The 14,999-nt window shown below is 39.2% G+C and overlaps 1 protein-coding gene across 3 annotated transcripts in view; it reads left to right on the forward strand.

Annotated features, from left to right (window-relative positions):
• The window catches only part of LOC127369556 (RNA-binding Raly-like protein), a 91,367-nt gene that overhangs the window by 66,436 nt on the left and 9,932 nt on the right, over positions 1 to 14,999 (forward strand). For 2 of the 3 annotated variants that reach the window (XM_051411042.1, XM_051411039.1), the window contains 4 exons: positions 6,692 to 6,767; positions 7,874 to 7,921; positions 9,387 to 9,568; positions 14,352 to 14,468. In XM_051411042.1, coding sequence (XP_051267002.1) covers positions 6,692 to 6,767; positions 7,874 to 7,921; positions 9,387 to 9,568; positions 14,352 to 14,468 — 423 coding nt within the window. The remainder of the gene's footprint in view (positions 1 to 6,691; positions 6,768 to 7,873; positions 7,922 to 9,386; positions 9,569 to 14,351; positions 14,469 to 14,999) is intronic. The other variant, XM_051411041.1, reaches the window with a different exon arrangement.

Here is a 14,999-nt window from a genome sequence, read left to right on the forward strand (position 1 = left end):
TGCTACCTTGACCAATACTATGGAGAAGAAGCCAGTCAGTGGCACAAGTGAATTTAAAACGGTTCAACACGTGTTTGACCAATAATCTGAGACAAAGTTAATTTAAACAACCAAGCAGCAACCAGCAGTACATTCAGTACACACTTCAAAATGCAATATATGGATTGTCATGAATTTTTTTTTACAATCATGATTCCCAGAGGATGAATCCTGCTGAACAGTGATTTCCTGACTCTTCATCCAACGTCACAAAAGGGTCAAAGTTTTCACTTATCTCAACATCCACTGGATGGATTGGTACAACAACCAACATTCATGGTTCCCAGATGATGTGTCCTAATGACTCTCGGGATACCTTGACCTTTCATCCAGCACCATCGTCGGGTCACATTTTTAATTTTTGGTTTATAAGCAAAATGCCAGCAAAACTTGGAAAGTCCCCATCAGCCCCAGCTGTACTTTGTGTTTAGTGCTAATTGGTTAATGTTGGCACTCTTAGTCATGTTCTAAAAAGTGGCTTCTGCACATCATTAGCGGCACATGTAACATAATTTGAAGTTCAGCGATTAGATGCATTTTAACAAGTACACCTTTGGAGTTGTAGTTAACTTCTTTACTGGCATTCATATACCCAAGCTTGTACCTTCTTTCTTTCTTCCTTTTTATCAAAGACCCAGATATTCATGCAATTGGCCAGCTTTTGTGAATGCTCATCGAAGGCTTGGAGGTGGTCAAACTGGCTGGCAGTCACCTAACATACGCAGAAAATGAACTTATACTTCTGGAATCCTGGATACCCTAAATATCTTCAAACATCTCAACACAAAACACAAAAATGGTCCTGCAATATTTTGTTATAAAATAAATATCTTAGAATACGACTTATTACCAAGGTATTCTCTCAAACATAGCATATGTTGACATAATATATACTTTGTTAGGAGTCATGTGTCCTTAAGGAGAATACCGAATCCCTGCCCGTTTATTTTCAGTCTCTGAATGAGGGCCCAGACATATTTAAGGTGATAACTGGCAATAGCTGGCATCATTGTTGTTTTGTCAATTATAGCTTCTGCACTGCACCGCAGCAGGTAACCAAACAGGTCATTTGCAGCAGCAGAAACCAACAAAATCAGCTGTGTTTTGGTTGCTGGATTTTCTGTAACCGCTAAAGAAAATCTGCTGTAAAAAGCAAGGGAGTTTGACATGCAAATTACTGCTGCTGTGTTTTCCGGCACAGTTGGTGTAATTCCAAACAAGGGCATCAGTCACTTTAAGTGGGTTTTGGTCTGAGGAGCTTGCACCAAATTTGTGCTCTAGATGTAAATGGTATTGAGGCTGTATTTATTAACGATAAACACATTTTGAATGTCGGTTTATCTTGATGAGGACTGACTACACTGATGGATGTGGCTTGCCACATGTTTAGACAATAGTCTTTATCATCCCATTTTAAAGAAAAGCCTTTGCAAAATGAGCTATTGAAAGCTGAGTGATTGAATTGTCATTATTCCAATAGCAAAGAGTTATGGCTAACGTGAACAGCGTCTTGCAGAAAAATAGATTTTCAGGAACCTGCCCTTCTGTCCATCTTCCAACACTCTGCCCACACTAATACAAAGAGGGTTTTTGTCTCACGTGGCACAATCTATCCGTCTCTCCCTCTCTCTGACCTTGCGGTGACCCCTGTTGCCTGTTAGCTTTCTTCTGAAGCCTTGGGCTATTAGCTGGTTTTCCCTCCTCAGTCTGTCTCTTTCAGGTAGAAACAGAGAGCGAAATAGACAGAAAGATTACAGTCCAATTTGTTGTGGCTTCCGCAGGACCAGCAAGTTTTGTTGCTGCTCCAGGAGTTTGTTCATATTCCTTCCAGGAATATAAGGGTGTCCTCCTGTTCCTTGCATTCTTACAAGACTCACTCTCTCCTTATGTTTTTGCATCCTGTTGATTTTCACAGAAGTGCTTTCACATCCCAGTGATTCCCCTGCAATATGTTGCCATATGGCTCAGTTTATAGCCTTGATTTATTCAAAGCCCTGACTTCTATTGCTCTGCCGTTATTCATTCCTTGCTAATGAAAGGAGGGGAGAAGTTAGACTCGCGGAGCTTTCGTTGGCGGCACAGGTCTCGAACACAAAAGGCCCCACAGGTGATGCTTGGCACTGAAATGTCTCATAATGAGCTTCCTCGGCGCACAGAGACACAGGAAGAAATATGGGATGTGTGTGAGAGAGAGAGCGAGAGAGTGACGGATGGCAAGGTGGGGTTAGATATCGTCTTGTGCGAGTTCATGTGCGAGGGAAGGGAAGGTGATGGAGGGGAGGGAAAGGGGAGGGCGAATGGAGATGGAGAAAGATGTTGAGGGATAGGGTGAGGCCGAGGGCAGAACAGGAAGCATGAGCAAGAGTAGGGAGGGAGACAGATGTAAGGCAACAAATGAGACCAATAAAACACATGGGCAGGTTCCTTCGGGGAGTCACGGATCCTTGTTTTCTTGACAGAGGAACACAGGTCTGTCCTCAGTGATTACTTATGCTCTGTGTCTCTGTCTTTTCACAGCAATTTACCTCCAGAACCCCCCCCTCCGATTCCCTCCGATTCCCTCAGCCAATAACAGTGTTACCTTAAATATTAATACATAGCCAGATTGTGTTTGTTTCATTATCTATAGACCGACAGACACTCTCCCTCTCTGAGAGATAGAAAATGGGAGTCCAGCTCAAATGTATCTATAAATAATTTCAGGGTTGCGAAATTCAAATTGCATCATGTGTAGGTTCGCGCAGCTGCAAGGTCGAGCCCTTTTGTTTTACTCGCTGCTCAGAAAAAAGCAGCGCAGCCTTTAAAAAAAACCCTCGTTCAGCACCACAGACAGCTCCGCCCTAACCGCTGTCTGCAGATTGCGCGAGCAGACCAACAGATGGTACAAACCAAAAAGAGGAAGAATAACTGACAAATTAAACTAAATAAAGTGCAAAGTTTTTGTCCCTGACCCAAAGTACTTATCATTCATACCGAACTGTAGAGCTGCACCAACACAAGGTGTTCTGCCAAAAGCTGCATCAGAGATGATAACGTTGCAGCATGCTATGCAATTAGTTCCTCTTAGGCCAGAGATATACTCAACTTACAAATATTTATCAAATTAATAAACATTAAAAGACCCATTACTCATCTTTAAATTCTTATCAACTAAATTAACATTGGGATGACATTAGCCTTAACTGACAGACACATCCAATATTTCATTAAAAGCTGCAACTGCATTTTAGTTTTAAATGCCAGAACCTCTTCCATTATACAAGCACTCAAATGACTGATGAACATAAACTACTAGGCATATTTTTAGTGTGTGTAACCCAATATGCAACCTCCCAAGTAACACCCAAGGGACATTATTCAACATTTGGTTATTGGTATAAACAAACAATAAAGAGTGTCAATCATTTTATTTTCATTGTGAATTAGAAAATGGTCGGCGTGCCACCTGGCACCCCATCACATGCCGATCGAAAGTGTTCTAGAGTTTTTTGTGAAGTAGGCTGGCAAAAGTGTTTTTGTAGCAAGGCTGCTGGGAGCGCTTATTATGTGCAACTACTCAGTGCCTTTGACATTTTACACATCAAAAACTAAAAGTGGTCAGTATTATTGGATACTTTTGTCTGAGAAAAACATTGATCATAAAGTCCTCCTTCAGATTAGTGCTGAAACTATGAATGTTTGGATGGATTCATGTGAATTCAATGTAAATTCAACTCATTAAAAATGATGATTTGTTGTTTTTACTAACTACTAACTAACTACTATTTTGGACAGTTGGACTCACAAAACAAGCAAAAAAATGGCACATTGTTGGATAGGGAATTGTGTTTTCATTATTTTCTGAGATGATCTATACTAAACATTAATTTACAATTGGAAAAGCAACTGACTGATTAATTAGTGATGAAAATAATCTTTTATTTTAGTCATGATCAAGTCCAAACTGTCTATGAAATGTGAATGAGTTTCCCAAAGCCCAAGGTGACATTTTCAAATATTCAGTTTAAAATTATGTAAAACAGAGAAAAAAATAATAATAAAAATAACTTTTGAAGTAACAGCAGATGTTTGGCATTTTCCTTTGGCAAGTGACTTAAATGATTATGATTATCAAAATGGCAGATTCATTTTCTGTTGAATGAATAGTTGATGGATGATTTTAGCTCTAAACCTAACTTTCACCATGCAGAACATGTGGTATTGATTGCTCCAGTGTACTCAACTCTTGAACCAGACTTATCCTGACAATCTCAGACATATCTCCTCTGGCAGATGGAAACCTAAAAACCTTGCCAGGTTCAGCTTGAATGGCAGGGCTGTATCACAAAAATAAGATCTGGGATCAGGAATTTTATTAGATTTGCTTGATGTTTTAGATGGCAATTATATTTAGTTGGATTGATTGTGGGCTAATTAAATGTGTGGTCTTAACATGACTCAAAGTAAACCTTCAGGTTAACGAGCAAAATCATAATTATCTCATAAATCAGCTTCACGGTCAGTCAAGTGTGCACACTCACCCGTACACAAATACACACTCATTTGGTCATGCGGCTCTGAGTAAAAAGTCTGTGTTTTAGCATGTCTAAGTAGGTAGTATACAAACAGACCAGGGTTTAATCCTATTTCTCATGAGAGCAGCCACTGGGAGAAGGAGGCAAGAGTTTGCCAGAAGCTTATTTTCACCCCAGTGCAATTCCACTCCCAGGGATTGGGGCGCTTCCACTTGTTTGGTGTTTGGAGGGGGGGGGGGGCAGGGCAGATGCATAAATTATTTAAGCAAATGTGTATCGCTGGAGGGGACAAATGATAGTGAGAACAGGGCCGCATGGAAAAAACAACAATTTGTCAGAAAGTGCCTTTTAAGTGATCTATGTACCACTTATCCAGAGTGAGTTCACAACACAGAGGAGGGTTTAGACTCTCAAGGGCACCTTGTTCATTGGTATATTGTTCTCGGTCTTAAACTTTTATCCTGCCAGTTATGAAATGCCTGTCTGAGTACCTCGCTGTTTATAAGCATGCAGATGCTAGGGAAATATGGATGTGATATGAAAGACGATGTAAAATAGCAGATAATGTGATTCTGCTGCCGTTGGTCAGACTGTGTACTTAAAGTACTTTTTTTCCCCTTTACTTTTTGCCTCAAGTGATCCAAAGTCCTTTGTGTCTTTTTCGAGAGTAATGTCTGTACAGCTCATACTTGACGTCAGATAAAGAGGTTATGTTCAATATTGACGCTAAAGTTAAAGGTGTTATTCTCATGCACTGTCCTCTGCTTAGCTTCATGGATATAACCTCATGTCCACATCAATAAAGTTTCTGGACCATTTTCCATGCCTTTTATTTTTGAGTGTTTTACTTTGAACCGGGTGCTAATTTTGACCCACTGGCTCATCTCCCGGAAGCCACTCAGACTGTGCACAAAATACAAGGACCTTGCAGCACCCTTGGCAATGCACAGATTGTGATTTTAAACAAATTCCGCATCACTGACTGGCTTGGTCTCAGAACTGTACACCTGATGGTAACATTTTCTTTTTTTTTTGTTTTTTTACACAAAGAACAAACAGCGGGCTATAAATCAAAGCTCCCCTAACATCCTGCTTTAGCTGAAGTTTTTCTTTATATGCTTTTATTCTTTTTCATTGTTTTTGTTTTCAAGGATTCTCTCCTGCCTTGCAACAAGAATTTAATTTTGTAATCTTACCAGTGCACTGTAGCAAGGTCTCCAGTCTTGCCTTGGAAAATTGGCTCTCGCAATGCACCTTGACATAAGTGGATGTGTCCTACAGTACTGCAGCTTTGTGTGTTGCATATTTAAATCTTGCATGAAAAGTTCCATTCTACAGTGGAAATAGCGCAGAGCTTTCTGGACAGCTTGAATTGATATTTTACTCTTTTATTATGAAGTAGTACCTTTATGCTCTTTTGTGCTCAGGGCCTGCTTTGAGCTGTACTATCCCTACCATGAGCCATCTCTCTGTTCGAAGAAAGGAAGTTGTTTAACTTTCATTGACACAGTTATCTGCTTTTATATTGGGTCAGACAGCAATGTAAGAGACATTTGTGTTGATAGACATTGAAGGAAATCATATGATAATCCTTCATACTGTAGGGTAATGTTTAGTAGACAATGTTCATGAATAATAACTCTTTAACCTCCATACATTTTGTAAGTGTGTATTAATCCAACACTTAGAACTTTTCATATGAATCACCTGAAGCTGTGTGTAGATTATAAGTGTATATGATAAGAATCTTAACTCAAGGGCCACTTACTAGATTCATATTGTGGCTTTCAGACACATCTTATGGTTTTCATCAGCACATATCTGGAAGGCATTTATACATAAATAAATAATAGAAAAGATAATTGATTTAATGTATGTAATTATACATTTCATGTTCGTATAAGATATGATGACAGCTTAATATGTTTACAACTGTGCAGTATTATATTGTATGGAACAAAGCTGTAAAGATTTGAATCATATTACCACTAAACTATAGTGTGTTTCATCTTGTGTATTAATTGTTAATTTACAGCTCGTGAATGCTACATGAAGTGTTACCAGTAAATCTTTATTTATGAATGGAATTTACAAGAATGACTTGACAAGCGATTTTGTTTGTGTTTGTGTTTTTGCAGACATAAACATGGCGGGTGAGCCCAAGCCATACAGGCCTAAAGCAGGCTCCAAACGGCCACTCTCAGCTGTTTATAGGTAAGAATTTTCCCTCCTTTACATGCAGAGGTGCAGCCCTTTCGGCATAAACATTAACAATCTTTCACATCCTGCTGCTCCCGCTGATGTAAATATGGAGTAATATTTGGAATATGAGGATTCCTGTTATATTCATTCTTTTATTTTTTCCTTTGAACCTTGAATTTCTAATTGAGTTTTGAAAGCTCTCCACATTTCCCAGCCTCGACTGGAGTTCGCTCGGCACGAGCCTGTAAAGCTCAAAGGAGATGCTGTTGTATAAGCTTCATTAAGCATGACCCTGATTTTCTGCCCTGTACACATCTCCTGGTCACAAACAGATCAAAGCAGTGCTTGTTTACTGCAGTCTAATGTGACAGAGGGCCAGACATGTTTTTTCTATTCACTGGGACGCGTTTATTTTTTTATTTTTTTGGGTACTCTGATAATTTCTCCATTAGCAAAGCTAACATTCCCACCAATTTACTCCTTTCTGAATTGTTGGTTTCTTGCATTGCACATCTTATTTTACTAATTCATTAGTTTGTGCATTGTGTTATTATGAACCCTCATTTGCGTTTTATAGCTGCAGCTGAAAACAGCCAGGATGTAATATGGTAATTATGGACCAGGAACAGGAAAGGCAAAAAACCAACACAACAGCCCTCTAAATTGAAATAGTAATACATTAATCCTAATGAATATTCCTGTGAGAATAACAACTTTTCAAAACAGCTCCTTCTTTGCTCCTCTTCTTTTATTTTATTTCTCTCCCTGAATTCTAAATTAGTTGCCATCCTGAGCGTGTACTTACCATTGATTTTCCTCTCCAGGGTCTAAGAAAAGATTTTTCTTTCATTCTCTGACTGTATTTCCCCTCAGAAACTTTTTTTTCTCTTTTGTTGATCTGTGTTCTTTGGATGCCAGCGTGGCTTAGACTTGCTTCATAACCTGCAGTGAGCTTTAGGCATAAACTAGACCGTGTCCATTTGAGTCAAAACAGCTAGAGTTTGATCTGCTTACTTTTGACGGATCCAGAATGGCTCTTTTTAAATGCAACCCATCCCTTTCTTCATCTCTTTCTCCCTGTCTCTCCGCGCACCCCCCCTTGTTTGTCTCTCTCATAGTGGTTATGAATTTGATTACGAGTACTACAGGGATGATTTCTACAGCAGGTATGTATCATTTACATTATGTTTTCAAATTTAACAAGGATGCGATTTACCGTTAGTTAATCCCCACCCCCCCTAGTTACTGTTGCTATGCCTGTCAAGCTTTCTGTTCTCACACCACACATATGCAGTTTGCAATGATAATGGAGGCAGATTTAGAAACAATAGGTACTTCATCTCAGACAGAAGAGGCTTCTCAAATCTAACCGGCAACTGGCTGAACTGGGCTAGCTGATTTGGTTAAAAACAAAGTGTCTCTGGCTTACTTTAGAATATATCTAGCTTACTAGTTTTAAAATGAGAATCCTGTAGGCTACATTAAATATGATTGCTACATAAATATTTCTGTGTTAAAAGAGTAAGGCTAAAGCTCAACTTCCAGGCTGAAGCTCCTCACCAGCTGCTGATCCACACTGAAGGCATGGCAATAAAGAAACAGCATTGCTTTTGTTTTGCAGTGTAAAACTAATTAGTCCCAGTATTGTAGATATGATAAGGAAAAATTTAATTTCATGCTAAAATAATCCTGTAAAAAAAAAAATTCAATAAAAACCAGGACAGGAGTTGCTAACATTACGTTTAATAAACTGTGATAGCTTCCAGGACCAGCCTCCACACAGTGCGGAAATACACAGTGGATCTGGTTCTGATCTGTTTAAGGTCATTTAGTAACATGTGAAATGTTCTAAATGACCTTAAAATCCAAATTTTGACAGACGTCACATGCCTAGTCATAGTTCCTAAGGTCTGACTGAACACGGTTCAGGGAGGAGTTTAGCGAAGGGTCAATAAGACATCCCTCCTGGATTTATGACTGTTCCTGATTAAAAGTTTTCCTTGTCAGATGTAATTCGGTAACGTTCCCACAGAGGCATCTTCAAATAGTCAACTTGTCAAAATGGCTGAACAGATCAAGCAGGCGACTCAAACGCGCTGATGAAGGGAACACTTGTTTTCTCTCTCATTCATCCGCCAGTGATCAGAGTGCTTATCTGTGGAGACATTTTCTAAATGTCAAACTTGTTGAGAGCCAGGACGGACATCTGCTGTCACCGAGAACAGTCGAGGCTGACACCTTCATTTGACATTTAACAACCTCTTCTCTTTCATCCTCTTCGTTTTCAAATGATATATGAAGGGATTACTGTATATGCATGCATGTAATGGTCTTGGTAGTTGTACAGAAAGAGGGATATTGGTAGAATCAACCTGTAATGTCTGTCTTTTATCTTTTGTGTGCTATTTGAGAGGAAGAACCCAAGAGAAATCCATGTGAAATCTATCCTGAAATGCAATTCTGGGAACAGATAATAGGCTTTCAAAAGAGGTGATGAAGAAATACAGGGAAAAAACCTTTTAGCTAGTAGACGGACACCTTCTGAATGCTATAGGTCCTCTTATAAAAGACAGTGACCTTATAGAAAAAGTGTAAGAAGTAAAGTGTAATATCTTTTCTTCTTTTCTCGAGGCTTTTTGACTACCACGGCAGAGTGGCCCCCCCACCCAGAGCCGTGATCCCCCTCAAACGCTCCAGGGTGCTTGCTCCCTCCTCCCGCCGTGGGAAGACCTCCTTCCCCATCAAAACATCCTCCTCTTCCTCCTCCTCATCCTCCAGACCTCCCACATCATCCTCCTCCTCCGGGCTCAAACGTACGTACAATAAGGTGCTTTTTACTTGTCTTGTCTACACTGTACGAGTCAGATTTGACATTATTTAATTTTTTTGTTTGCAAAAGAACGCTGGCTAATTACGCTAATGGCATTCTGTCCTTTTAAAGAAAAAAAACATAGGCTTAATGCAAATCTAAAAAAAATGCCGCTCGGAGAGAGAAAGCAGTGGCGTGATTCAGCTCCGCTACTTATGCCCTGCTGCTATAAAAAGCTATTTAATTCACTCCAGCAGCTCAGAACAAGCCACACTGCAATGTAGAGCGAAACACAAAATCGCAAACACAAATATAATCCGAGCTTTGCGAGCAGCACCCATTCAGCAAACAGCGCTATTGCTGTCATCTAGGATCCATCTGGATCTCATTTGGTCCTCTGATTAACTGGTGATGCATTACAACATCCTGAATGTAATTAATGTGAGATTGGGGCCATCTCTGTGGAGCTGTGGTCAGCTGTGTTTTCCTAAACGCAAGTCTCTATCCGTAGCCTGTGTAATTGGCTACAGTGTTTGTTTCATTGTTGCCTGTCTAGGCCGGTGTTATCAGCGCGAGCAGCTTGGTAAGGTCTGTCAGGAGGACCCAGTTGCAGTTGGTATTATAGAGAAGGGGAGAAAAAAAAGCCCATCTCCCATCCTCTTTTTGGACAGAGTCAATGCATTCTCTCCTCTGTCTAAGCAGTGCTGCTGTATGTTTGGGAGACTAATTTGCCCCTGCCAGTACTGTGAAAAATCACTGTTTCTATTGACTTTGGCCTAGATAGATTGGACAGCAAAATAAGGTTAGCTTGTCCAAACAACGAGGTGGGTTAGTGTGGGCAGTTTGAACCACTTGGGCTGTACGAGCAATAATTCACTTGAGGGGAAAATAAAAGAAAACACATGGATAAGAAGATGGATAGTTTTTGTGTTTTCCACATTAAACCTGGTTTGACGTACAGTGTCAGTTAATGAAGAAAGGGATTTGGCCTTTTTTACCAGTTTTGTCAATTAAGGATAGACGGGGAAGTTGTACTACTTATTTTTTAAAGTCATAGGCCCTTTTGTTATATATAGTGTTTAAGTATGAGTAGTTTTCATGATGTGTCTTTGCTCTTCGCTTCTAATGTTTCCCTTTATTCTCTTACTCAGCTGTCAGAATATCTAGAAAATGAAAAATAAAAGGATTAACCTTTTTTCTTCTTCTTACCTTATTAAACAAATTACCGACATGTTCCCTTTTACAAGCTCACATAACTGTTTGAAGTTCACTTTCAAAAAAGCAAGAATTGGTCTTGAAAGTAATAACAATGGTTGAAATATCAGGTTTTCTTCCATCATGTCTTAAAAGTCTGACTCATAAATCCCTCCAGCCTAGTAACTTCAACAACTATTAAGAGTCATCACCAGCCCCAAAAGTCTTTGTCCAGTTTAATCTTCATAGACCAGTGATTCAAGAGATCCTCACTATCCCCAAGAGAAAATCTTTGCGGTTCATCATGAGGTCCTAAAATTAGATCCATTACTCATTCCCTAAATCTTTCCTAATGCTTATTAAATAACAATGGCTTTTTTCTTCTTCTCCCTTTTCCTTTAACCCGAGCTATTAAAAGATGCTGCGTTGATGAAAACGATGTTTGATTAGGATGTGTATGTTTTCTCTCTCCGGCTTATGTGACTGATAGCACAAAAGGAAAAAAGGCCTGGAGGCGCCGATAAATTAGAAACTGTTCCACCCTTTCTTATCATCAAAGCTGCCCAGAGCGAGCTCAGATAATGCTGGAATAAGAAAGCGAGTGTATATGTGTGTGCATTCATGTACGAATGGAAGCAGGTGATACTGAGAAGGAGATAGAGACACTTCAGTGTGTTCCACCATCGAGATATCATTGTGTATTCCCTGTTTTCTCTCCTTTTTGCCCCCCAGAAAGGTCGATTTTCTGCTTCTATGGAGCTTTAGGGTTGTTGATGGCTGCTTTACAAAACAACATGAGACTCGTTCTTGTGAATTCCACACACATTCTACGGGTGTATTGCCTTGAGTGGGGCATTATATACCCCCTTTTCTCTCTTTCTCATGCACACATTAATCTTCCTGCTCCGTTTTTGAAGATGCATTGACAAATACCGTACAGTACGCATTGAATCTCACCTGGGCTACATGCGTTCTTTATCAGCATGAATTGTGTTGAAATATTAAAATGTCCTTTTTAGGGGAATCCAGCTCAGAGAGAGCTGATGTATGAGATTTTTTTTTATCATGTGCTGACATCTTCTCTAACCGTTTATGTTTTATGCATGTCTTTATGCTCATACATACATAATAGCACAGAGACATATGAGGGTCTCTGCATTGTGATGGGGTGGGCGTGTAAATATACATAAAATATAATAACTTAAAGAGCCGCGTGCAGACATGATACCAATGTTTTGATTCTGTGCCTGTCTCCTGCCTCTGATTTTCCTGCTGAAGCTTTACAGGAACTCGTGGGTTTGTTTACCGAGCACTCATCCATCCTCTTTGCAGCCCTGACAGAATCCGATAGGTGTCAAAGAGAATTTTATGTTTTCTCCTCAACTTCTGGTGTCTGCTTGTCCTTCCTCTCAAAAGATGACACATTTCAGCTGCTGAGGGTTAAGGAATGCGATTATCTTATTACTTTATGGTCTAAATTCTTTAATCTGCTCAGTTCAAGCTGCTAAGAAGTACACCCTCATTTCAGCAAACCATGAAACAGGCCAGATTGAATTAATGGTGACGTCCTTCAGATGAATATATATATATATATATATATATATATATAATTTATTTTATTTTCAACATTGGTTATTTGCACATGATATTTCAAGGTTAAGACTCAAACTTAGACATGATATGGCTACGCTTCATTTACCCAAAAGCTCAGATATGTATTGTAAGACCCGAAGCAAAGCAGCAAGGGGGGAGTAATTATTCATAAGGCAGTAAACAGAAGTTGAGGGAGGGCAAATTGTGCCCCCTGTTTCTCATGAAGTACTGTTAGTGAGGCAATAATCAGGCAAAGTTGCAGTGGGTGTATGAAGTGTAGAAACACAATGATATACTTTATTAATCCAGTTTAGTGGATGGACTGGATTAACAGACAAAAGTACTGTTTTGCATTATATTAAAATACATGCCACTTGTTATTCACATTTCGGCTGCAAAATAACCTTTAGCAAGGTTTTTGCAAATAAAATCTATGTGGATATTTCAAGTAGTGAATGAGCTGCTTTCCCTCTGCGATTCAATCGTTTGTTCATTTGACTGAACTCTGTGTGCTACATTTGAATTTGTTTGGATTTCAGTTACATTCTCAGTGGTGAGATCCTTTGGTAGTGCTTTATTTCATGGGTCCCATCATTTTATCATAATTTCTTGGAAAAAAATATGTAATTTGGTACTTCAGAGACCATCTTCGGAGACAGAATTATTTGTGTTGAGTTTATGAGCAGCTGTCTAAAATCTTTAAGTCTGGAACAAAACTGGCAAATATTTTTAAACCTAAGTCAATATTCATTTATATTTGGAACATTGGAACAACCATTTTTTTTAATGGTTGTTGCACTGTATAATACTTTTCCTTTTTTTTTTTGTATCTTCAGCACCTGCTGTGCACTGAATAAAAGACTCTAGATTATTACTTATTGAACACTGTCTCCATTTACCCAGTAATTAGTTACAAATTGCATAGTCCCTTCCTTTTACAGCTTAAATTCTTCAAAAACAATGACGGATTCAAAAAGTGCATTGGCAATCATGAAAAGAATAACTGGTAATTGTGTTAGATATTAGAATAATGAAAAGCTTTTAAAAAATGTTTAAAGTTAGGAAGATTTCAGTCCTGGTTGATTTGAACTATGATTACTGGTTATTGGTCAGTTCTTAAGCAGCTACTTTATCAGAAATAAATAAGAGAAAATACAAATTTTCTGCGACGGCTTCAAAATAAACCTGTGCTTTTAATGTGAAGCAGCAACAGAAGAAATCTATTTGCATTAACAGTAACTTAATAGCTCTAATATGGCTGTAGGGGAGTAAACTGTAAAGCGTGAGGCTGATATCAATGAGAAAAAACTGTAACGCTGGACTGAATACTGCATAATGTCCTGTGAATTCCTTGCGCATTTGAAGACAATTTGCATCCAGCATGGGAATGGCGAACTCCGCCACTGTCAATTAAAGCTATTATATAGAGAGATGATAATGGACGGTTGAATGTCTATTTATGAAAGAATAGAGACTAAAAGTACTTATCACTTCCAGTATTTGATTTCATGAAAACGTAAAAAAAATAAAATAAAATGTAAGGCTTTTCAACATTTTATATGCACCCAGCTGAGCAGATACTATCCTAAAGTGTAAACAATCTCCAAACGTCATATAATCATCTAATGCCAACTGAAAGATAGCATACAGTTTGTTCAGATATTGGCATTATTGAGCAAAACTTGAGCAGCACTGCACAGCATGGTGGGCGTAAGCTGTGCACTAATCTTCAAATTGAAAGCAGCAGGTCCACAGTTTCAGCTGGGTAACTTTGCAGTTGGCCAGATTGAGATGTTCTTCCCTGGGGAAAGTGTGACTCAGAGTGATGATATGATATCCAAAACTTAAAGACTAAGAGTATTAACAAATGACAGCATGCAGTCTGTGCTAAACTGTATGAAGCAGCATCATTAAAATGTGTGTACAAATGAAATGAGGACAAACTAAACGCTGCTTAAAGTAGCTATAAACGAATCTGTGTTTGTGTTTCTGTGCCTTAGCAGTGAAGACGGACCAGCTTCAGACTATTAAACGGGAGCTGACTCAGATCAAGATGAAGATTGACTCTTTGCTGGGACGCCTGGAGAAGATCGAGAAGCAGCAGAGAGTCGATTCTGGTGAGAAACAGACAGAAGAACTAGAGCTGGTCGGGAGAGAACGGGAAAAGGACACTGACCACTGAGGGAGGGAAATTAAGAGCACACACAGGCTATAAGTCTTAGTGACACTGTGGGAGATAAGAGCAGTAGAGCTCTCCGTCATAACAGCAGACAGGTGTCAACGCCACGCTGACTCAGTTTATATGAGAGGTCTTTATAGATGCCCTACACTACAGAACAGTCTCAGAGGGCAGCTCCCTGTGAAGGTCATTCAGACATTAAGCCACATTGTGCATGCCTAGTTTTTCCACCATGTTTGTGGTGGTGTATTCAAACCCTCTACAAGAGAGTCTTTTAACTCCATGATAGTTGAACACCAAACACATCACACCGCATCTTGGTTGTCCTCCAGACAAACTGTGATTTGTTCGAAGTGAGAATGAAAACTAACAATGAAAAATACAAGGTTTTCTGGTCAGAAGGCAATGGTTGTTTGTATCTAACAGCCAGCAACCAGGTTGTGTACAAGGTTGTGTACCATTTACCCAG

The sequence above is a fragment of the Dicentrarchus labrax genome, unplaced genomic scaffold, assembly GCF_905237075.1.
Source record: "Dicentrarchus labrax unplaced genomic scaffold, dlabrax2021, whole genome shotgun sequence".
Taxonomy (NCBI): Eukaryota; Metazoa; Chordata; class Actinopteri; family Moronidae; genus Dicentrarchus; species Dicentrarchus labrax.